General features: G+C 46.4%; 2 protein-coding genes across 2 annotated transcripts in view; both read left to right on the top strand.

Annotated features, from left to right (window-relative positions):
• Nucleotides 1-17348, top strand: part of LOC135805075 (neutral alpha-glucosidase AB-like) — a 26143-nt gene extending 8795 nt beyond the window's left edge. The window contains exons 7-26 of the mRNA XM_065319067.1: nt 757-826; nt 4556-4687; nt 5069-5130; nt 5715-5792; nt 6298-6373; nt 6615-6671; nt 7037-7106; nt 7634-7713; nt 8430-8471; nt 8660-8761; nt 9372-9468; nt 11008-11109; nt 12164-12222; nt 12589-12773; nt 13452-13593; nt 14532-14606; nt 14881-14994; nt 15920-16029; nt 16345-16448; nt 16683-17348. Coding sequence (XP_065175139.1) covers nt 757-826; nt 4556-4687; nt 5069-5130; nt 5715-5792; nt 6298-6373; nt 6615-6671; nt 7037-7106; nt 7634-7713; nt 8430-8471; nt 8660-8761; nt 9372-9468; nt 11008-11109; nt 12164-12222; nt 12589-12773; nt 13452-13593; nt 14532-14606; nt 14881-14994; nt 15920-16029; nt 16345-16448; nt 16683-16789 — 1864 coding nt within the window. The 3' untranslated portion in view covers nt 16790-17348. The remainder of the gene's footprint in view (nt 1-756; nt 827-4555; nt 4688-5068; nt 5131-5714; nt 5793-6297; nt 6374-6614; nt 6672-7036; nt 7107-7633; nt 7714-8429; nt 8472-8659; nt 8762-9371; nt 9469-11007; nt 11110-12163; nt 12223-12588; nt 12774-13451; nt 13594-14531; nt 14607-14880; nt 14995-15919; nt 16030-16344; nt 16449-16682) is intronic.
• A 768-nt stretch (nt 17349-18116) lies between these two features.
• On the top strand, nt 18117-24175 carry LOC135805074 (proteasome subunit alpha type-3-like). The gene is made up of 12 exons (XM_065319064.1): nt 18117-18277; nt 18366-18448; nt 19010-19133; nt 19634-19666; nt 20215-20283; nt 20474-20547; nt 20772-20844; nt 21401-21466; nt 22173-22219; nt 22736-22803; nt 23286-23350; nt 23761-24175. Exons 1-12 carry the CDS (start codon nt 18257-18259, stop codon nt 23797-23799), a joined length of 762 nt encoding a protein of 253 aa, XP_065175136.1. The 5' UTR covers nt 18117-18256; the 3' UTR covers nt 23800-24175.

Here is a 24175-nt window from a genome sequence, read left to right as displayed (position 1 = left end):
AAGGCACCTGTTCTCTGCAATATATGGACTTGCTACGTACAATTTTGTATGCGTGCAGTGTGCATGCAGTATGGAGAACCATCGTAGTCAGCATGGAATTACCACACTCTATGTTTCACAATCCACTTTCCTCTCCAACATCCACCAAATTTAGATACCTCTCTCTTTCTCTCTCTCTCTCTCTCTCTCTCTCTCTCTCTCTCTCTCTCTCTCTCTCTCTCTCTCTCTCTCTCTCTCTCTCTCTCTCTCTCTCTCTCTCTCTCTCTCTCTCTCTGTCTGTCTTTCTATCTCTGTCTCTCTCTCTGTCTCTCTGTCTCTCTGTCTCTCTCTCTCTCTCTCTCTCTCTCTCTCTCTCTCTCTCTCTCTCTCTCTCTCTCTCTCTCTCTCTCTCTCTCTCTCTCTCCCTCCCACCCACCAAGCTGATTCCGTAGGAGAGGCACAGGCATTGCCGCCGAAGCGGAGCCCCTGTGCATGTGTAACCGGGGCCCTTCTACACCTGGCAGTAGGCGTCCGGAATGGTCTTTCAAAGAACTCAATATATCTGTAACTGTTTGACTGGGCAAATTCATTGTAATGGATGTGGCCAACAGCTGCGTGACCACCGCTTAAACAGCACACAACAAGCAAATAAAAGCTCATTTCCCAACAATATTAAATACAATAGGTGGTGTAAATGATGAACGTGGCACTTCTGTGCAGCTTATGTGCAGGTTTTGTTGGCTTATTTTCTGGTTTCTGCCTGTTTGCTGTTTACAGTGCACAGCTGACTGCCGGTGTCTTTTGGAACAATGTCGCTGAGACCTGGGTTGACGTCAACGAACGAAAAGTATGTTGTTTGTTTGCTTGTTTGACTTTACTTTGTAGTTGGAAGTAGATCAATTCGCTAGACCGAACGAGCAAGAGTACTCAACAACAAGATGGCATGTGTGTGTGTGGGTGGGTGGGTGGGTGGGTGTGCATGTGGGTGTGGGGGGGGGGGGGGGGGGAGGGGGGCTAGATGAATTCGCAAGACCAAATGAGCAAGAATGCTAATGAACAAGGTAGTGAATAGGTACCTTGGACTACACACAACACCAGCAGAAATATCTAGCAAGCAGCGAAAACGTAGAGTTGATTAATGACTATCATTGCTCATATCAGGGAAATGCCGACCGCCAAATGCAAAACAAGAGAGGAAACAATTTCTCAATACAGCATGCACGGCATGTACTAAATGGACATCCCTAGCACAACACACTTCACGGAAAAGAATGAAGGGAAAACTGATATCCATTTGCTTTTACTTCGGTCCGGCATTGCCATCAAACAGAGTCTTCAGAAAAGACATCTGGCTCTGGATCAGCGCTTGTGTGTGTGTTTGCTGCTGAGACAAGGTGTTGGCCATAAATGTTTGCATATCCTGCATTTGTTCTCGTCGGATGGAGCTAATGCCGTCGATCAGCCGGTCCGCGACACACATCTGCCCATCGTCTTCTGCAGTTTTTCTTGCTTTCTTGGTCTTCTTGGCTTTCTTTGCCTTTCCTGTACCTCCTTCACTTTCACTCTCATCACCATCGTCGGCCTCCTCATTATTATCCACGTCATCAAGGCAGATAGGGACACTTGCCTTGCGCTTGCCGTGCCTGCCAGGAGTGTACATCTCCTCAGCTGCAGCTTCAGCAGGCTGACCACCAGCCAACAGCAAATCCAGGTCTTGCTCCTCGGTCATATCAGTGCGCATTGGCGGATGGACAACTGCCTGTGCACCGTTGCAAGCGTGTGATATGGGTGTAGAAGACGATGAGCCAGTAGAAGATGCAGTAGAAGATGCAGATGAAATAGCCCTGACTCTAGAGTTTTGGTGAGACACTGGGGTACTTTGTGCAGAAAGGGCAGGCTGAGAGGAAGATGAATGACCAGAGGAAGAAGTTGCAGATGGAGTAGGAGGTGAAGATGTAGATTGTGAAGAAAGGACAGGTACAGGGGCATGTGATGCTATGGTAGCGGTGTTCAGAGACATCAGGGGACCGTGTCCAGGAACGTCACTGAAACATCTGTGCCACACTCGGAAGTTTGCCCAGTTGGAAAAAGCACCCTCCAAGTCGTAGGCAGAATCGCAGCCAGGATCCACCACTGCTGCACCGGTTCCAGTTTCCACCTTAAACTTCCTATAGTGCTCTCTGGCCTTGGCTTGCAATTTGTCAATTTTATTGTGAATGACAGATTGCGGAAACTCCTCCAAATCCGGTCCGTACAATTCTCGAGCGTACTCGTGAAATGGTAGCGGTGATCTCCCTCTCCTTGACCGTTCTCTTCTTCGTCTTTCCGCTCTTGTCTCTCTGATACTCTGCACATAGCAGAAGCTCAATCAAGTTTTTCTCCAAATCATCACTGAATACTACTCGAGGCATGATGGTCGACAACAGAAAATTTACAAACAGCACAGCTACCAAACAGCTACCGAACAGCTACACAACAGCTACACAACACGAACAAGAAAACACTACGACTCGGAGGAGTTTCAGAAGAGATTAACCCTTCATCTGATCACTGAGGAACAAAGGAAGAGGCCGACTTCAAACACAAACAGGAGACTGATGCTCTACGTATGACGGCCGGGTACAAAACAAGTTGTAGCTCCGAACAGGAAATGGAGCGCGAAAAACGACGAAAACGACAAACGTGGCTTTCTACAGGGGTGCGCCGGTTGCTGAAAACCTACAAAGCGCATTTTACATTTCGCGCCCGTCGCCTTGACGATTTCTACTGTAATGCCGTTTGTACGTGATTTTGTACCTAGTGTGGTTGCAGCCTTACGTACAAATTACAACTATGTACAACTAGGCGAAAACGGTGGACAGAAGAAAAGGATTGTTGTAAATGTTGAGTCACCTCCACCATTACACTGCGCTCTTTAGCCGACTAGACCCTCCTGCACACAACCATCACCATTGCGAGGACACTTCCGTGGACGATATTGATAAACTCCTTCAGACAGCTGTTTCGCTAATACATAGCTCATCAGTGAAGGTAGATGTTGAATGATTAAAAATATAAACCAAACTGCTATTATATAGGGGGTTTCCACATACAAAACTGGCATAGCTGAGGTGATAACGCGGGAAAAGGAAAGTGTGAAGAAAGTGTCCTCGCAATGGTGATGGTTGTGTGCAGGAGGGTCTAGTCGGCTAAAGAGCGCAGTGTAATGGTGGAGGTGACTCAACATTTTCTTCAATGGCCGAGAGCTCTGTCGCACCCTGTAATAATAGGATTGTTGTAAGGGAGAAGAAACATGTTCAGTTTCAAAGCCTGCTAAATGAACTAGAATGTCACACACTTTTGTCGAAAAGGAAGGAAGATCTAAATGTTAGATGTCACAGAGCTGCCACTCTGCGGTGCGTTGAGTCAGTGGCTCAATCTTCAGGCGGGGATACTGTACATTCATATCCCTAGCACGTTATACTCATACCGTACATTCATATCCCTATAGCACGTTATACTCATACCGTACATTCATATCCCTAGCACGTTATACTCATACCGTACATTCATATCCCTATAGCACGTTATACTCATACCGTACATTCATATCCCTAGCACGTTATACTCATACTGTACATTCATATCCCTATAGCACGTTATACTCATACCGTACATTCATATCCCTAGCACGTTATACTCATACTGTACATTCATATCCCTAGCACGTTATACTCATACCGTACATTCATATCCCTATAGCACGTTATACTCATACCGTACATTCATATCCCTATAGCACGTTATACTCATACCGTACATTCATATCCCTAGCACGTTATACTCATACCGTACATTCATATCCCTAGCACGTTATACTCATACCGTACATTCATATCCCTAGCACGTTATACTCATACCGTACATTCATATCCCTAGCACGTTATACTCATACCGTACATTCATATCCCTAGCACGTTATACTCATACCGTACATTCATATCCCTATAGCACGTTATACTCATACCGTACATTCATATCCCTAGCACGTTATACTCATACCGTACATTCATATCCCTATAGCACGTTATACTCATACCGTACATTCATATCCCTAGCACGTTATACTCATACCGTACATTCATATCCCTATAGCACGTTATACTCATACCGTACATTCATATCCCTAGCACGTTATACTCAGGGTACTTTATAGTTTATACATGTACTGAAGTTTCCCTCCTGCAAACTCGGCTTCCAGCCGAGTCTCACCCGAACCGTGAAATTTTGTTTCCCTGCGCATGTACTTGCGTATTTTACATGTGAAAAAGATCTCTGCGCAGCAATGCATGATGATGATGTAGCCTGGGTTGCTCTGAGCTGCTTTGCACTGCCTTGAAGAGCTCAATCATGATGAAGCAGCTGCTGCCTTGGATTTGAGCAATGTTAACTTATAAACGAGTCATGCATGTACCAGTACAAGTAGTGTGACGTAAGCGTGAGGTCGCTACCCATGTCCTGGTACATACCCATGTACCCGTGTACGTTCATATTGTGAGATTTCTTTCTGTGTGCCATGCCGTGTTCTGCTTTCAAGGGTGATGCGGAGATCAGCACGCATTGGTTCTCGGAGTCCGGCATTATCGATGTGTTCCTCTTTCTCGGCCCTAGTCCAGCTGACATCTTTCAGCAATATGCCACTTTAACTGGCTACTCTCCACTGCCTCCCGTATGTATCATTGTCTAGTGTAGGGTGCTGGCTGACTAGTGAGCTGGTGTTTATTTGTCTCTGATGTACTGCATGTAAGCAGCACTTCAGTTTTTTCTTGTACCGATAAGCCAAGTCATGTAATGGGCTTTGAAATGTTGTTCCATGCACCCAACTCCTGCCTGTTCTGTATGCGTGCGAATGCTGTCTGTCGCTGGTATTACTCAACTCGTTTGTTGCAACACTCTTCCTCCCCCTACCCTCCATGCACACACACACACACACACACACACACACACACACACACACACGTCACATGCCCATGATCTGTGTGTGCATGCGCGCTCGTGTGTACATGTTTGCTCTCACCTTCTTTCTCTCTGCGTGCCTCTTGTTGTGCAGATGTTTGCGATCAGCTATCACCAAAGTCGCTGGAACTACAACGACGAAGGAGATGTGTACAAGTAAGCATCTCACGATTTCTATTGCTGTTGTCAAACTCATGAGGGGAATATACTGGTAGTGCAGTGTGTGTGTTTTCTGGTGGCACCAGTATGCATTTGCACATGTACAGTGCTGGAAACTGAAATCCGACCACTGAGCGGTGCGCTCACATCGCAAGGACCCAACACAGGACTGTAACGCTATGAAATAGAGACCGCTAGAATGTGAACGCACCGCTCAGGGGTCTGATTTCAGTTGCCAGCATTGTACTTGCTGTAGGTACTGTACTTTGAAGTATGATGTTGTATATACAGTGCTGGCCTGTGAAATCCCACCGCTCGCTCGAAAAATCCGCGTTGCCAGAGTTACTTGGTGGACGTGTGAACTAAGCTGGGTTGTGCAGCTGCCCGGGGCTGCTTGACTTTTGGTGCGAAAACATGTGCAGTGGTGCAAGTGGCTATTATCCTCAGACTACACTGGGTGTAAGCAGCTACTATATGCTGTGAGATGACAGCTCTAATAAGCTGCAAGGAGGCTGGGAAACCTGCTGCATTCCTGCCCACTCCCAAGCTAATGTCGCTTTCCACATTTGTTCCTTGTACAGTGTTGTGAATGGGTTTGATGAAGATGAGATTCCAGTCGATGTCATCTGGCTGGATATTGAGCACACCAGCGAGAAGAAGTAAGTGAGGGCATAGATAGAGAGGGGGGGGGGGGGGGTTCTACGCACAGTCCACGTTGTCATTATGCTATCTTCATGCTGTTCTGTCACAAAGCCTTTCTGTCACCCAAGCTTTTCTGATCATCCTACCATGGAGTTCAGTCTAACCTTTGGTGGGCTTCTGCTTCGCCACTGGGCACCATTGGTGTTGTGTGTTATCTTCAAGTGCATTTTAGTTGTTCACTTTACAGCTACCAAGGTGGGCTGATGGCGGGGTTACGATGCTTTGTGTTGTGCAGATGTGGTCAGGTATGTGGTATTACTGGCATGCATGCCAACCTCCATGCATTGCCATACTTGAAGTACAGTTCTTCCAAGTCAGAGCCGCACCGAAGTATGCTCTGCACCCCCATTAACTCGTTCTGGCCTGTGTGCTGTGTGTGTGTGTGTGTGTACACGTGTGTGTGTATGTGGGTGTGTGCGTGTGCTGGTGGGTGTGTGTGTGTGCATGTGTTGGTCATTGCAGATACTTGACATGGGACAGGGAGCGCTTCCCTGACCCGGAGCGCATGCAGGACCAACTGTGGTCGGTGCATCGACGCGTAAGTGTGTGCTTCATCTTCCCTGTTTAACCCGGCACAGCAGTACAGCACAGGTCTACTTGTCAGGTCTTTGGTTGTGTGTTTAGCCCAGTACAACACAGGTCTAACGTTACTGGTCCAGTGTTTAGCGCTAGGAGTTGGTGCAGGTGTCCGGGTGGACACATGTGTGAATGCAGAACTTATTCTTTTAGCTGATAGCTGAAACACTACTCTTTGTTTTTGCTTTGTTCTTGCACTGCAGATGGTATCTATCATTGATCCTCACATCAAGCGAGAAGATGGCTATCATGTCCACGATGTACGTGCTCTGTAGCATCAGCAGTGAAATAGATAAGATTTAAGAGTATAAATGTCAGCACTGGGTACAGTCTGAACACCGAACTAGACAACTGAGCTCGGTGTTGTTCTCTATGGTGGTGCCAGAATCATCGGATTTGTCTACACTCGTACTTTCTACTGTTGACTCTTGAGATGTTCAAGCAGCAATGCCTATCCCGCTCAGTGCTAACAAGTGAAGTTCAAAGCAATTGTGGTCTCACGGTGTGTATATACCAGTATTCTGTTTGCACAGCTGTCTCCCTGTGGCTGCAAAGTATTTCCAGCTTTCTGTCATAACCAAGAGTATGTAACATTAATGTGGTGTTGTCTCCGGTATCCTTCCAGGAGGCCTCACAGCAGGACTTCTACGTGAAGTCTCGGAACGGCAGCGCCTACGAGGGCTACTGCTGGCCAGGTTGGTTTCTGAGAAATGCTTGTGATGGCAATTGTCCATATCATGTCCAAATAGTTGCGAAAGACTGATGTTATGGGGAATCTCCACTGCTGCTTCTCCAAACATCACTCTGTGCCACAAGCTGTGAATTCTTCTCTGGAACGATTATGTGTGTTGTATTGGAGATACTCACTATCCAGAGCTGAGTATGCCAGCGGTCTGCTCTAACGCTATCCCTTGCATGTACCTGTGCAGCAGACCAATGGCAATGCACTCAAGGTACCACTAATCTGAATTGATCTCAGAAATATAATTATGCACAGAAGTGTCTAAAAATTGCCCGACCACCCGGTCGGCCCGTCTAGACCTCACCCTCAGCACACAATTCGTATGTTTCCATATTGCCATATGTGTAGTGTTTGTGAGACGTTCCTGGGCCTGCACTTTCGGTGACCCTGGGGCTGTGAAATGTCCTTTAACATAATTTTTACCAGTTCATGTAATTTTCTACGAATTGCCCGTTTGTGCACACACGTCACACTTCACAGGTCAGTCGTCTTGGATTGACTTTCTGAATCCCGCTGCACGTCAATGGTGGGCAGGGAAAATGTCACTGGAAAAGTTCATGGTAAGATCTACTGACCATGCGTACTGGCCAGGAGTAACCTTGTAGCGGTGCTGCATGTAACTTAAAAATGCTGCTCTTTCAACTCCAGTAATGCTGAACATACTCTTTTCTGCCCAGCTTGCTGCTTCTCTCATTGGTTAACACACTATTACCGTAAAGTACCGCGAGAGCGCCCCGTCTCGCGAGAGCGCCCCACCTTGATTTTACAGCCAGGGAAAGGAAATCCGTGTGGCAGAGTGCAACGAAGTTTGTACGGTATGAGAACCTTATTGTACTAAGGTCACACTAAGCAGGGTTTTGTGTGGAGCTCGTGTCCGCTCGACGGTACGGATTGTCTGCAGAACGTGCAGTATGTGTACAAAGTTCGTGTTGTATGACCTACAGACAGGAGACCACCTCCACAATACGACCACGAAAGGATGATGGTGGGGCGCTCTGGTGGTACTTTACGGTACTAGTTTGATGGTGGGGCGCTCTGGTGGTACTTTACGGTACATGTACTAGTTTTTCAGTGTGAGCTGTTCTCGTTTGGGCTGTGTTGTTCTTGTCTGCCGGGCTAATTGCATGTGTGGGCGTGTACGTGGATATGCGTGTCCTTGTATGTTTGTTTGTGTCCATGTCTGTGTGCCAATGTGTGTGTGTGTGTTTGTGTGTTTGTGTGTGTGTGTGTGTGTGTGTGTTGTGCCTGTGTGCGTGTTGTGCCTGTGTGCTTGAAGGGCTCTACCTTATCTCTATTTGGCTGGAATGACATGAATGAGGTAAGTACCATGACTTCCAGTGTATTGAATCTAACACAATACACGTACAACGCAAATGCAAACTTTAAGGGTATGCGACTGCCATGAATCCAAAGCCCACCTTTGTGCATGTGTATGTCCTTGTGAGGCAGCATTAGCATCAGTGTTTCATGGGCGTCTTGTTCTGTGTGCTGCGTATTCCTATTCAGCCCTCTGTGTTTGACGGTCCCGAGATCTCCATGCACAAGGATGCCGTGCATGACGGAGACTGGGAACACCGGGATGTGCACAACATCTATGGCTTCTACCAGGTAACGTTGTGCTGCTAATAGCCTGCTATGTCATGCTTTGTCATGCCACTGGTATGCCAGGTTATGCCATGTTATGCTACTGGTATGCACTGTACACTGTGTGTGTGTGTGTGTGCCTAACTGCAATGTTCATTGTACACGGATGTTTGAGTTTCGGATCCAGTTCCAATGTTTGATGCACTTGTACAGGACATGAGGAATGCTGAAATAACGATTCATTCTAATCAAGGAATTGTTTGATATCTGAGGTGTATTTGTTTACGTAAATGCTTCTTCCTCATACCACAAAGGATGTACATTGATCCCCATGGGCCATGCTTCACACAAGCTGCTGTTGGTATAATTACAGCCATGGAACTCCTTCAATATCCCCCTTCAGGGTAATATGCTAACAGCTCTGCTACATACTTATCACTGTAAAGAGTATAGGGGATGCAGACAATACTTATCACCCTAACAACGGATGCAGGTTAAAGTACAATTTTACTATCTCCACAATGATTATTAATAATATAGCTTTGCTACAATTTTGTGATTGTATGTGAAAATCTTAAAACCGGCACTTGAATCATTATTCCTAGTGCCCTCTATTGTGTACTTGTGAATGCAGCACAAAGCAACCATGGATGGTATGCTGGCAAGGTCTGATGGCAAAGTTCGACCCTTCGTCTTGTCAAGGGCTTTCTTTGCTGGCTCGCAGCGCTTCGGTTAGTGATAATGTTTATGCTGACCAGTGTTTGTAGTATTTCCACTGGATTGCCGAAAAATGAAGCACATGCTGTCTCTGAAGTGAAGGTTCTATTAAAAAAGTGAATTTAAGTCATGAAAATGAAGTGATTGATGGTCCGTATTTTGAACTATTTTCTCACTCATGTTTGCAATGGCACATGCCTCCTGTCCCTAGAAATGCGGTAGGGAAGGCATGATCCAACCTGGTACATGTCCCGTTATTTTCGCACAAGTTTAGATATGAGTTTTAAAGGGGAAGTTAAGGCAAAAATCAAAATTTCACCAGTTGTAGTCTTCGGGGTGCTGAGTCGAATGGTCTTGGTCCGAGAAAGCTGAGCCGCTCCCTTCCTACTTGAATCCCAATCGAACTCGCGCACTTCCACCAAAACTGGGTGACTGCGCCCTACTAGATGGGGATTTGTATGCAAAATGTCACTAAAAGCGCCATTTCGTTCTTATAAAAGCACGGATGACCGCGATTGGCCCATATTTGTAGTCTTTTGGACGCTGAGTCGACTGGTTTTGGTCCGAAAAGGCTGCGATGCAGCGTTCCTCCTTTATTCCCAAATCAAACATGGTTGAACAAGCGGTCACGTGCTCCTGGGTGCCCAAATCACCTGGTCACCACGCCAGCAGGCGACAACTTTCACACGCCAGCAGGCGACAACTTTCACACCAAGGTTCAACTCGAGTTCAACTCGAGTGACAGGACTGCACCCAAAAAAGGTCAAACAGGCTAGTAAGTTGTACCCTGCAGGCACGGTGACCAGGTGACTGGTGTAACGAGGAGCACGTGACCACTCTTTTTTTCTCTCTCTCTCTCCTCTCTCTCCTCTCTCTCTCTCTCTCTCTCTCTCTCTCTCTCTCTCTCTCTCTCTCTCTCTCTCCTCTCTCTCCCTCTCTCTCCTCTCTCTCTCTCTCTCTCTCTCTCTCTCTCTCTCTCTCTCTCTCTCTCACTCTCTCTCTCTCTCATCTCTCTCTCTCTCTCTCTCTCTCTCTCCCTCTCCCTCTCCCTCTCCCTCTCCCTCTCCCTCCCTCTCTCTCTCTCTCTCTCTCTCTCTCTCTCTCTCTCTCTCTCTCTCTCTCTCTCTCTCTCTCTCTCTCTCTCTCTCTCTCTCTCTCTCTCTCTCTCTCTCTCTCTCTCTCTCTCTCTCTCGCTCTCTCTCTCTCTCTCTCTCTCTCTCTCTCTCTCTCTCTCTCTCTCTCTCTCTCTCTCTCTCTCTCTCTCTCTCTCTCTCTCTCTGTCTCCCTCTCTCTCTCTCTCTCTCTCTCTCTCTCTCCCCCTCTCTCTCTCTCTCTCTCTCTCTCTCTCTCTCTCTCTCTCAATGTACTTTTTCTATTGTGTTGTTCTCTCTCAATGTACTTTTTCTATTGTGTTGTTACTTTTTGAAATCTTTTTGAAATGTTTTATTTTTCATGATGGCCGGTGCCCAAAGAGAAAGTTGTTGTCGTCTTATAGTCATCATAGTCGTTGCCATCACATTGCATTGTTCTTGCTCTTGTCGTTGAACACACAGGGCCAGTGTGGACGGGCGACAACACGGCGGACTGGTCTCACCTGAAAATGTCCATACCCATGCTACTGTCGCTGGGCTCTGCGGGACTTTCATTCTCCGGTGGTGAGTGACACTAATCAGTAGCCACCACTCTTATGTACATGACTGTGTAGCATGCTCTGCTCACTGATCTAGCATGCTCTGCTCACTGATCTAGCATGCTCTGCTCACAGGTATATTGACTCTCTTCTTGCTGTATGCTGAGCAGATTTCCCTGGCCATTTCCTGCTTTTCCTGTTGTCAAGTACCTTACTGTTCCCATTAACTGTTATCATCATTGGCAATCGGCAGTCTCTGGTGCCGTGGCACTTGGCTTGTATTCATCTTTGTTGTGCTTCCCTTCCTTCCCCTCGCTGATCTTTTCTTACCCGTGAATCGTCCAAGTTGGACTCTATTGGTTTGCGTATCGGGGATGTGTTGGGGCTAGGTGTCGTGTCGTGGAATGTCACTGTACTCTGTCAGTTTTGTGAATACCGTATTATCTCTATATATAAGCACAGTCTCCAATAATAGCACGTCTCCAATAATAGAACACCTTGGGGTGGCATTCAACAAATAAAGTGCTCAGTCTCCATTATAAGCACACTGTGTAAATTCATTATCTGTACCGGCGAAAAGCCCCTGAAATGTGTGTGTCTGACATGAATTTGGCATGGCAACATGCCTCTGAAATGAGGTTGAAATAATAATGGAACAGTCTCCAATAAAGGAACGTCTCCATTAATAGCACGGGCCGGAGGTACATTGAAAAATAAAGGACCGTGCTTATATTAGAGATAATACGGTACTGTAAGTTGTCGCACTCTCTAACTGTGTACCGTATTTTCCAGAGTATAAGCCGCAACTAGATATTTTGTCACGAAATACAGACATCTACCCTATTTGTCACTGCTAATTTGACCGTCGTTGCATAAGTCGCAGCATTGACTTTTTTTTAGGGTGAATTACTGGTGTTTAAAGTGCGGCTTATGCTCCGGAACAATACGCTACATTGCCTATTGCTATGGTGGTGGACAGTTACTCGAAACTAGTATCCATGTGTCCCTTTCCTCTTTACAACAGTTACCCACCCTGACTTTCTACCTTTTTGTTTTGTTTTCAACTTTATGTTACGTAGCTGATGTTGGTGGCTTCTTCGCCGACCCGGATGTGGAGCTTCTTCTGCGATGGTATCAGGTATGCACCTGCATGCCAGAGAAGTGTTAATGTCAAACGCATGAGACTAGCACTGGTATCTGTACAGCTCTAGAAAGTCGAATAGTGGCCCGCAGCGCCGGAAGTTGAATATGTGCTCCTGGGCTGGACCGTCAGGCTTCGTGGGTCAGGGCGTGAACTAAATCATAGGATAGGGTTTCGAAAAGGGAAGTAGGACTTGGTGGTGCTTATCCTGGCTCATGCATGTCCACCAACTCCACCACGGTCTTCCTCACTGTCGGTGCATGGAAAAACGGTCGTTAAGAGCAGGTGATCGCTAAACACAGAGATCGCTTACACCAGGTTTTACTGTATTCTGTACCATGCGTGTAATTCTTCTGTTCACAGGCTGGTGCTTACCAGCCGTTCTTCAGGGCCCATGCACACTTGGACTCACGTCGCCGAGAGCCGCACCTCCTGCCGGAGAGGGTGCGCCAGGTGGTGCGCAGTGCGGTCATGCAGCGCTACATGCTGCTGCCTTACTGGTACACGACCTTCTGGACGGCTTCCAAGACCGGCTTGCCTGTCATGCGGTGAGTCCACCATGGCTGGAACGTGTACATTTGTATAGCATTGGTAACGAGATGGCTTGCTGCTTGTGTGATGTGAAGCACTTTTTTCATTATAGTTGGCTGAGCAAAGGTGGACATGCCATGGGTTCGATCTGTGTAGTATCTATGTACGATAACCTTGGCCTGTCTGGTGGAGTTCTGGATTGTGAATAGCAAACTGCCGCAAAATTGCTGGGAACAGCAGTGTTTGTATGTCATAGTTGCTTAGAGATACGACTGAAGCAAGCCATAGCAGTGCGTCTATGCTTGCAGATAAACCCTACAAGTGTAGGACTAAAGTTTGCGTTGCATCTGTGGATGAACATGTACCACAGCTAGTTGATTTGGGCAAAACGGATGCACGTGCAGATGTATAACTGGTGTGTGTGTGCGTGCGTGTGTGCAGGAGATCATCAAGCGAGGTTGTAATTTGTTTTTTCAACTTTGTACTTCATTTTTGTAGCTAAAGCTGCTGCTTACCCCTTGAGTATACTTCGAAGTAGTATTGTAGTTCTCTCATTGCCATTCTACTGTATGTTGCCATTGAAAGACAAACAGCGGTGAGCTTCCCTGCGTTCAATTTGCCACAACAAGCTGCAGTTGTATGCATAGGGAGTTTACTGTGGTATGCGCTTGTCCTCTTGGCCCTTGTGTGCACAGTCCTCTATGGCTGGAGTTTCCACGTGACGAGAAAGTGTTCGCCCTGGATGACGAGTATCTCATCGGCAAGGACTTGCTTGTAAAGCCTGTCACTGAGTCGTACGCTGAGTCCTGGCCGGTCTACCTGCCTGGCAAATATCAGGTATGTACTCGTGCATCTGTGTATTTGTATTTGTATTTATGGATTCTCCACAGGCCTTAGTGTGTCTGTAGGGGGGGGGGGGGTTGTACCAGTGGGTGTGTATTTGTGGACTATAACATGCTGTCCTTGCTTCAGTTGTATGGCCCTGCTTTGTCCAAGGATGCCCATAGCTCGGCCACCTTAGATTGGATTTCTTGTGTGGATTTGGCTGTACATGTGCATGTGAGCTGTTGCCTGCTGCAAGAGGACTAACATGTTAGTACATGAAAACCGCTGTGTGCAGCTTGCGTACGGCTGGCTGCCACAGCGAAATTCCGGGGCTGCACCACAGTTGCTCTATCTCTTACGTCATAGTGGGTGCTTATAAGCAGAGGGTAGTTCCATGGCGTGTAGAACTGAGCTGTGATTGTGCGACAGGAAGCCTACTCGAGTCCTGCGTGTACACACTGCCACACTGAGTTATGTAAGGCAGGAATGTTGCCATAAGAGCAACTCACTCGAGCTGCACACTTGGTTTTCATGTACAGTCAACTTCGGTAGTAACGACTGCGGATATAACGGCAATTCGCGAATAACGACATCATTTCTATGCCCAGAGCAAAGTCCCGTCCAGCTGTAACACATAATGAGACTTCGGGTATAACGACACTTCGCGAATAAGGACACTTTTCTGATGCCCCGCCGAGTGTCGTTATAAGCGAAGTTGACTGTAGTCTACAATGTTCTCTTGCCTGCTCTCTTGCCTGCTCTCTTGCCTGCTCTCTTGCCTGCTCTCTTGCCTGCTCTCTTGCCTGCTCTGACCAGCGATGCATAAAGTACACTACGATAAAAATGCACTCAATCCTACAAGCTGCAGTGGAGTCTTCAATTTCACACTCCTACGATGACTACACTCATTCCTAAGCATGCATTATCTCTGATGTTGCTTTGTTGTTCAGCTATGGTACAACTTTTTTGACTACGCGCGCTTCACCGGTGGCAAGTCTCACATCATGAAAGTCGGTATAACCACCGTAAGGATTGCTCACTTATCTGCTAGTCCAGTGTGCCCTGCTGTACATGGCTGTTAGTCTATTACATTATGTGCAATTCTGCAGGCTGCATCATGAGCCCAAAACACGAGACCGTGTAGTTGTACCTTGGTTTAATTCTCCTTTGACTTTTAAAAAGTAAAGTACATTTTCGTCTCCATTCCCGAAGGAACTCACGACGATCGCTAACACTGGGAACATCCCAGTCATTTGACTTAGCTGACTCAGCTGGTGCTCTATTTCTCCTGGCATACAGATTCCAGTCTTCCAGCGCGCTGGCAGTGTGGTGGTGACCAAGGATCGACTGCGTCGCTCATCCGAGGCAATGCTGCATGATCCCATCACCCTCAGGGTTGCACTGGACAGCAAGGTAAGTCAGTGCAGTGCAGTGCACGCCAGCTCTTTGGTACCCACTATGGACACTTTGATCACAAACATAATGTTGAATGCCACTTCTACACCGCCTGGCTGGCTGGCTGGCTGGCTATTTCAGCGAAAGCTTGATTTCCCACCCGATAACGATTTGTCTGTCTGTGTGTCTGTGTGTCTGCCTGTATTCTTCAAGTATCTATGTCGTCTTCAAGTATCTATGTCTTCTTCAAGTATCTATGTCGTCTTCAAGTATCTATGTCGTCTTCAAGTATCTATGTCGTCTTCAAGTATCTATGTCGTCTTCAAGTATCTATGTCGTCTTCTAACTGTTGATTTGCTTGTATTGCTAGTCTTTTCTCCTCATAGTCAAGTTTCAACATAATTATGCCCTATTTTCATTCCATCCCGCATGTTGCATCATTGTAAACACTGTTCATGTGACTATGTGTGCATGTTAGGGCTGACCCAAATTTGCCAGCTGAATCTCGATATTTTGCGGCATAATTTTGCTCGTGCATCGTCGAAATTTTGCTTTCATTTTGCTAGGCCACTCGATATTTTGCTCCCTTTTTGCTCCAAAATTTGTGTCACGTGTGAGAAAACTGACCGAAAGTGGGTTACGTGTTGGCAAAAATGAGAAAAAGTGAGTCACGTGTTGGTAAAACTCTGCCGAAATGAGTCATGTGCACCGTATATGTGTAAAATCTCCCAATTCCCAGCCAACACACCGATATTTTGCTCCATTTTGCCAGCAAATTCCCTTTCAAAATTCTTCGATATTTTGCTAGAAGAATTGCTAGCAAATTCGGGTCTGCCCTAGTGCATGTGACTATGTGTGTATGTGACTATGTGTGCATGTGACTATGTGTGTATGTGACTATGTGTGTATGTGACTATGTGACTATGTGTGCATGTCTTCCCAGCTAAGAGCAAGTGGAGAACTGTATGTTGACGATGGGACTACGTATGCGTATCAGAACAATGAGTATCTTCATCGCCGCTTCACTTTCTCCAACAACAAGCTGACATCAAAGTAAGTTCGTGCATGCATGGCGGCATGATGCATTCTCTACCATAGTCCATCAAATTAATGAAGATTTTGATGCAGATCTGTGGCCTGAGAGGGGAATGCTAGATTTTTCCAGTTTATTGGACAACGGTTTGCTAAACACCTCGCAAATTCTGTGCGATTTTCTCCGTTTAAAAAAAGTACTTTCTCTGTACAGTACTATGAATGTCATCATGGACCTACTACCGGGTCCATTGTTGCATTCTAGTTTTCTCCATGTTGCACAAGTGTTCTGCTTGTGTGACATGTGCACCACTTATACATGTACCTGCCATGTAGGTCTGCTGATGAAACTGGCAGTTACAAGACCAAATCCTGGGTGGAGAAAGTCCTGGTAATCGGCTTGAAGCGGGAACCTAACTCCATCATCATGTCTTTGAACAGTAAGTGAATGCTAGTATACTAGTAACACAGTAGCACAATCATATTGCCTGTAGGTAGCTTTACTATGCAACACCACTGTATCCACAATTCATTTTTTGTTTTGAACGAACCGTGCTGTTTATCCGTCTTCCTTCGTTCGACATTTCAATCTTTGCATGCCATTGTCCTGTCTCTGTGCTTGCGTGCGGTCCATGCATGCGTGCATCTGTGTTTGTGTGTCGTCTTATGTGCAGAAAAGAAAATTGACCTCAACTTCTCGTGGCTGAAAGATCAGCGCACGGCAGTGATTCGAAAACCGGACGTTAACCTTAGCAAGGACTTTTCTATAGCTTTCACTTGAATTGACTAGGATGGTAGATCCGTTTTTACTCGTATTCGAAATGCTTTCTTACTCCCTGTTTCATGTTTTTGAGTCATGCTGGCTCTGACAGACTAGCTGCTCCTTCTCCTCCAGCAGCTGTGCTCCACTACCCTATGCTTGGTCCATACTCAGCTGCTCCCACCCCGCCCCGCCTTGAGAGCTATCCATCAGTTGCTGCACAGTGCTTGCTCTTCACTATGGCTGTCGATTATGCTGCTTTTTTAAATTGAACTGCAACAGGGTGTGAGCCTGTCAGTCCCTCAAAGCTTTTAATATATTCTTTCTACTTCAAAGTAGTAGGCGTCTGGGATGATCTGACATCTGCACATGGTGGTTTTATACTTCTGACATGGTGCTCCATCCAAGGAGAGATGGACCAGCTATTGCCTAGATGTTGCCGTGGGCAAGTTGGATCAGAAACACGTGAACTCGGCATACAGTGCACTTTACTCCAGCTTGCTTGCTGTTCGCCTGGATTTTCTTACCTCCATCCCCTTTCAAGTGTTTCTGCATGTATTGGGAGCGATCGTACCCTCAATATCTGTGCGTGCATGTATGTGTGTGTGTGTGTGTGTGTGTGTGTGTGTGTGTGTGTGTGTGTGTGCGCGCGCGCGTGTGTGTGTGTGCGTACGTGCGTGTGTGTGCGTACGTGCGTGTGTGTGCGTACGTGCGTGTGTGTGCACGTGTGGTGTGTGCACACGTGTGTTTGTACTTGTACACAGTGACACACCATGGGTGTCATGACAAGCCATGGTACTAGTATTCAAACATGAGTGCACAAACCCAGTTCTTTCATTAAAATCACAAGCGGCCACCAGGTTGTAGCAGGACGTATGCTTTGTTCCGACTCTTCCGTCATGTTCTCCTGCCAACACACGGAAATAATCGGAGATGAATTAGTTCTAGAACTTACTTCACGGACGGAAATCGTGTGTGTGTGCGTATATCAAGAGGAGATGTTGTACTCTTGTGTAAATTGCTTGGCCTGAAGGCAAGATATCAATCAGGTCAGGTAACTGATGATTCTACCAACCTGTTGTTGATATTAATTAGCGTATGTTCCGTATTGTTTGTCATACCGGTACTCATAATAGGCCAGGGTCAGCCCAGGGCCTAGGGGCCATGGTCTGGGTCACCTGGTCACTGCTGGACTGCTGGTTCGTAATGCATGATCACATGATCAGGCCAGGGAGTCACATGTGCATCTGTGTGACGTCACAGAATAAGTAAAAAGGCGAGAGAAAGAAAGTTTTTTTTCTGGCAGTTTCCATGGAAGTGCACAAGCGATCAAGCAAGCTAGCTAGCTACCGGGTAGGCAGAAACGAAAGAAATTTTTGAGTTTGTTCAGCTTTCCAGTTGACTTAGCTTTCAGAAGGACAAGGAGAGCGCCATAGATTGATGGTGCTGTAGTATTACACCTGAGTATTGCCATCAAAAACCAGAGGGATGAGTTCGCTAGGAACTGGAGTAAGAGACTAGCTGTGTTGTGAGCAAACGACCGAATGAGGAGCAGTTTTCCATTGCGAATGTGTTTTGTTATTTCATTTGGCTACAGTACGATTTGTCAGCGTCCCAATTCTCTCCCGATGGACGTGTATTTCAAGTAGAGTATGCCATCAAGGCAGTAGAAAATAGCAGGTGAGCTTGTCTCATCGTTCTGGTGGGAGTGGTAGGACTTGCATTGTTTGCTGTTTGTGTTCTCGCGTAAGGCATTTCGAATCCAAGAATTCAAAAGTTTTGATTGAGAAAAGAATCGTCTCATGTTTTCACAATGTTAAGTCGATTCTAATTTTGTCAGCCTCCATAACCTGGAGAGGGCATTGGTATGGAAATGGCTGTGTAGATACATGCAGTTGAACAACGCTCTATGGTCTGGTGATTAGGGCAAGCTTTCGGGACACGTACGTCCACACCTGCAAAGCTCTATCCCAAGGATGACCTGCAGGAACAACCAGTATACTCTAGAGATGAATACGCGTAGTATTCGGTGCCTTGGGTACTAATTGGCTGGCAATTGAATAGACCTACGGCATTCCATGAGTGAAAGTTGCTGTAAACGTAATACGCAGCCCGCCCATGGCAATGCTGCTTTTGGTGCTGATTTTTGCAATCATCAGTGTAGCATTGCATCATTATTGTTGCAAATGTATTCTGTACAGATATTTGTATTCTGTTTGTGAATGTTTTTCAATTCCTCAGTACTGCCATTGGCCTGCGATGCAAGGATGGCGTGGTGTTCGGCGTAGAAAAGCTTGTGCAGAGCAAGCTACACGAGCAGTCCGCCAACCGCCGTGTGTTCAACATTGACCGACACATTGGAATGGTATGTTCCTGCAGTGCGCTGGTGTCGTGTGTGTCGCTATGTTAGTCTCGTCAGCCGTCACTGAACTGAACATCCGTGTAATCTTTGGAACAGAGACGTGTGATATTTCTGGTGAAAAGTCCCTGCGATAGAGTGGTTTCACATCCGTGTCATGTGACTGCATTTGTGTAGAAACTATGCATGGTATGTGGACAGTGGAACCAACATGGCCGATACCATGTGACCCACTGATGTAGGGATTGACTGGAGTTGGATCCAGCATGGCTACCCCGTATGGTCTTGTGGTAGATGCGCAACAGCTCTACAATCGTACCGATGACAATAATCTCTGTCAGAGCTTGTCGTGTTGTTTGTATTGAACCCAGGCGTGCACCGCAGTGCATCAAGCATTCTCTTGTAATTTGTCTTCTGCCGCAAATTTGTTATTTCGTTCTAGCAAACTTTCAGTTTGTAGTTCTGCTCACTTTATGAGTTGCTCTGCTGTGTATTGCCCTGGTCAGGTTGTCAGTGGTCTCTTGCCAGATGCACGCAAGGTAAGCCAAGTTGTGTGATTGCATGCTGGCTATTACGTTTAATCAATCTTGATGAGCAACCGTCCAGTTGGCACGTCCAGTGCTATTATTTCCCTTTGCAGGGCCACTCAGGCCTAGATCTCCAGGAGTAGGGAGCACTTTTTGTCTCTTCTTTTTGCCTTCATTGGACACTCACCCCTTGCTTGGACATGCATTTACTCAAAGTAGTTTTCCCGTGGTTTTGAAGCCACTTGGAAAACCAGTGGTCAGGTTTACGGCCGTATACTCCTTGGGAGACTGTATGAGTGTAATTTTCTCCAAGCTGCCGGTGACCGTGCATAGGAAAAAGCCTTCCCCTATGTTCAGTGTGTGTGTATGTGCATATATATGGATACGCGTGCCATTGTATCGCACAAAAAGGAATTTTGTGAATGCAACCGATATGTCATACATGTACTTCGCTTGGATATTACTGTACATGTCCTGTACTGTCGTCACCTTTGGACATCTTTCTGCGGGTGTGACCGACAGTCTGACGGTTTCTTTTACATTATCTTTCATCTGCACAGGTTCTAGATGTTGCGCGTGGCGAGGCTCAGGCATATCGCAGAAAATTCAACCAGGGCATCCCGCTAAAGGTAGAACTTTGAGTGTATTTGAAGACTTTCCCACCCTTATTGGATTTTTGCATCAGAGTCATATGAAAGGCAGATTTGGGGTGCATCATATCTACAAGAAATTGAGCTTTGTTTGTTCTTGCTTCACCATGTCACAAGCCAAGTATGTTCATTTGCTCTTTCTTTGCTTCTGGCACTGTGTACATTACAGCTGTTAGCAGACCGAGTGTCTATGACGATGCATGCGTATACTCTTTACAGTCACGTGCGTCCGTTCGGCTGCAGGTAAGCCTATTGTGTGCTGGCAGCTGCTCATCTTGCATGCCTAGTATCAGCACCAATATTGTCTAACGTGTGTCTGTGGGGTTTTTACTGATGGGAAGCAGATGTTTTATGTTAATGTTTTGGCTGTGTGTGTGTGTGCGCGTGTGTGCGTGTGTGTGTGTGTGTGCGTGTGTGTGTGTGTGCGCGCGCGCGCGCGTGTGTGTGTGTATCTGTTTGCTCCACAGTATTATCCTGAGTACATACGCAGAGCAGACAGGTCCTGAGATGTACATGATCGACCCATCCGGTGTTTCATGGGTAAGTGACGCATTATGCTCTGGCTTATAACGATACATGTACTCGAAGTATTTTGGTGGACTTGGTAAGTATATAAAATCCACTGTGCCGACATTTTCCCAATGGCATTCAGAGCATCTGCGAATCAGCCAGCCTCCATCAGTACTGTGCAATGGATCTATATTCCCTGTGTACAGACACACTTCCAGAATAGCTCGTTAGAGAGCCATCTTCCTCCAAGGACTTCAAGGAGATAGATTGGATTCTCTCACAATGGGTTGCGAACTATGACCGTGATCATGCCATGGGAAACACCATCTGGAAGCTCACCATCGAGCCGATGCCAGAGAATTGAAGCAAAAGAGCATATCGTCAGCGTCTTGCTCCAAAGCAGAGAGAGTACAATGTCATGTATCATATTTCCTTAGCGTATCGTGACTGTTTTGTGCTTGTTTACGTGTGTGTGTGTGTGTGTGTGTGTGTGTGTGTGTGTGTGTGTGTGTGTGTGTGTGTGTGTGTGTGTGTGTGTGTGGTGTGGTGTGGTGTGTGTGTGTGTTTACTCTTTCGGTGCACTCAGGGATACCATGGCTGTGCAATGGGCAAAGCCAAGCAGCAAGCTAAAACTGAGCTGGAAAAGGTCAAGGTAGGTTTTTCATTGCCGCATTCTTGTCGGTGTCGTTGGGTTGTACCGAGAACACTTAGTTCTCGGGACACTTGACTTTATCATTCTGCTAAATGGATTAGGGAGGATTGGTCGTTTTGGACAGCAACATGGTGATTCAACTGGATGTACAATAATGAAGTGCACACACAATTTGTACACACCAGTTGAACGAAAAGGGTGTCGCACTGTTTTTAGATCTGGAAAGCACCGAAAGTTTCCTTTGATGACACACATTTTGTTCAGAGAATGTGTACGGATGACATCATGATGACTGTGCGTGTGGTGTGGTGTAGTAGTAGAGAGGTTCTGCGAAATGAAAATGCGTGCAAACTTTCGCTCTACGTCATGAAGTGAGAAACTTTGGACGCGAAACTTGCAGGGAGCGCGAAATGAACTTTCGTGGAAAGTAACACGGTTAGTTTCGTGAGATGGGTTCATGGAGTACGTGCACTTGGCACCTGCAAACTACGAAAATGTGCAGAACACCAAGTTCGTGCGAAAATTCGTACACATTTTCGCAAGGACCGTCGCGAAACTTCATGCGAATTTTCGTTTTGCAGAACCTCTCTAGTATTCCTTTTTCTTTCTCTTTTTTAAATTCTTTTCCTGCTTTGATAGTGGTCTCTCTCTCTCTCTCTCTCTTTCTCTCTCTTTCTCTCTCTTTCTCTCTTCTGTGCTTGCATAGGTATCTGAGATCACATGCGATCAGTTGGTAAAGGAGGTAGCGAAAATGTAAGTTGTCCCTGGGCAGTCCTGGTGAATGCCTAGGTAGCACCCTTACATGCTACTATTACCAGTACGTGCCCATGGCTGATGACATACTTGTACTTGGAAGTATGCGTAGTTCATTGCTAGCAAGTAGCTTGGAGTCGATGTTTTTCTTCTTCCCTGAAATGTTAATTCCGAGGCAGAGAGAACATCTTAATGTGATCATATCAGCAATGCCATTGTTCCCTCAATAACCTTAAGGGAGGGTTATATTTTCAACTCCATCCCTAGCTTGCCAACAGGCAGCCTGTCAACGAGGCAGCGCTGAAATGGTCACATTATGTGCAGCCCGTCTGTCAACCACCCCGGGCTGAAATTGCACCTTTAATCAGCGGCCTTAGTGCATGCAGTCTAGTATGTGTATGGGCGTCTCTTGCTCATCTGAGTAAGAAGTGATAGACTTCTACTGTGCATTGAAGTTGCAGGCTTGACATGAAGTTGCACGGTTCGCATGTGTCTTGTGTCTGTCTCCATGTACAGCATTTACATTCTCCACGACGAGGTCAAGGATAGGGAATTTGTGCTTGAGCTCAGCTGGGTGTGTGCTGGTGAGTTGAGTGACAAGTAGAATGTGCTATGAAATCACTATGTACATGTACGGGTAAATGATCCTCACGGATAGACGTGCTCCCAGCTAATTTATAATATCTCTATTTTCATGGTGCATTGAATTGGTGTGCACGTTACAGCGGGCTGTTCTCCAGCCTGTGTTACTGTACACTTCCGTAGACTTCATGATGATACTTTCAACTACACAACTCAAATGACGTACCAGCATTGTACGCGTACACGTGGAACTGTCAATTCACTTGACCTGGCTTTACGAAACAAAACAGAGGTTCCAGGCTGTCCCGTTGAGTGCTCAACGCCGAAGGGCAGAGCTAGTTCCAACAAGGTAAGCTTTGACTTGGCTTTTGCGGTTGATCCATCTACGAGTGATGTGTCTTGTGAAAACTGTACTTCGAAGTACAATGTGGTTGTTGCATGTTGTTCTGCTGTTGGCTCTCTTCTCCGACCCTTCTTCATGCAGCGTCTGGTGGCCGACATGAGCTTGTGCCCAAGTCGGTTTATGAAGAGGCAGTACAGGCTGGACAGGTGAGTTTTGTCATTTGTTTGTCTTTTATGTTTGCAAAAAAGCACCTGCAAATTACAAATTCAAGTCTAGGATGTTGTCCTTTTATACTGCTTATTGAAGGAAGCCGTGTCATATTCATTCAATGCGCTCAGTGGAGCAAGAGCTTGCACACTCTCAAGTCGTAGTGGATTGATCCTTGGTGACCAAAGCTGCATGTAGGCCAGCGGTATGTGTAAGAGTGCAACTCCCTGTGTGCGGCCATGTGTGTGTGTGTACATGGTGTGTGTGGGGGGGGGGGGGGGGGGCATGCGCGAGCGTGTGTGTGTGTTGCTTGCTCTTGGTCTTCTCAACACTCTCTATTCTGCTGTCGTCTTGGCATGATACAAACTCGCTCATACGACTGCATCTGTGTTTGTGTGTGTCCTTTCAGTCTGTTTTGGACGACTCCGACTCCGAATCTGAGCTCTAGAGAGTACGCTCTCGCCTGTGCATAGTGCTGGGATTCTGGGGATTTCCTGCGTCTTTGTTCTGCTTGCTGCTTTGCATACTGGAAAGATGCTGCTGTATCATCGCTTCTCTCTCTCCCTCTCTATCTCTCTCTCTCTCTCTCTCTCTCTCTCTCTCTCTCTCTCTCTCTCTCTCTCTTCATTGTTTTTAACCATGAGATTGGATCGGCATTATGCCACTTGTACATAGTTTGCGGATCAGTAGTTTGCGGATTAGCTATCAACTGACTTCGTGCATATTTTACACTCCAATGATTGCTGTTTTTTTTTGAATTTCTAGATATGTTCGTAAATGTTTGCGTTGTACACGTACATGATTGATTGTACTTTCAAAACCAA

Source organism: Sycon ciliatum, chromosome 1, assembly GCF_964019385.1.
Source record: "Sycon ciliatum chromosome 1, ocSycCili1.1, whole genome shotgun sequence".
Classification (NCBI taxonomy): domain Eukaryota; kingdom Metazoa; phylum Porifera; class Calcarea; order Leucosolenida; family Sycettidae; genus Sycon; species Sycon ciliatum.
Note: the sequence above shows the minus strand (reverse complement) of the source record. Positions and strands in the feature narration are given on the sequence as shown.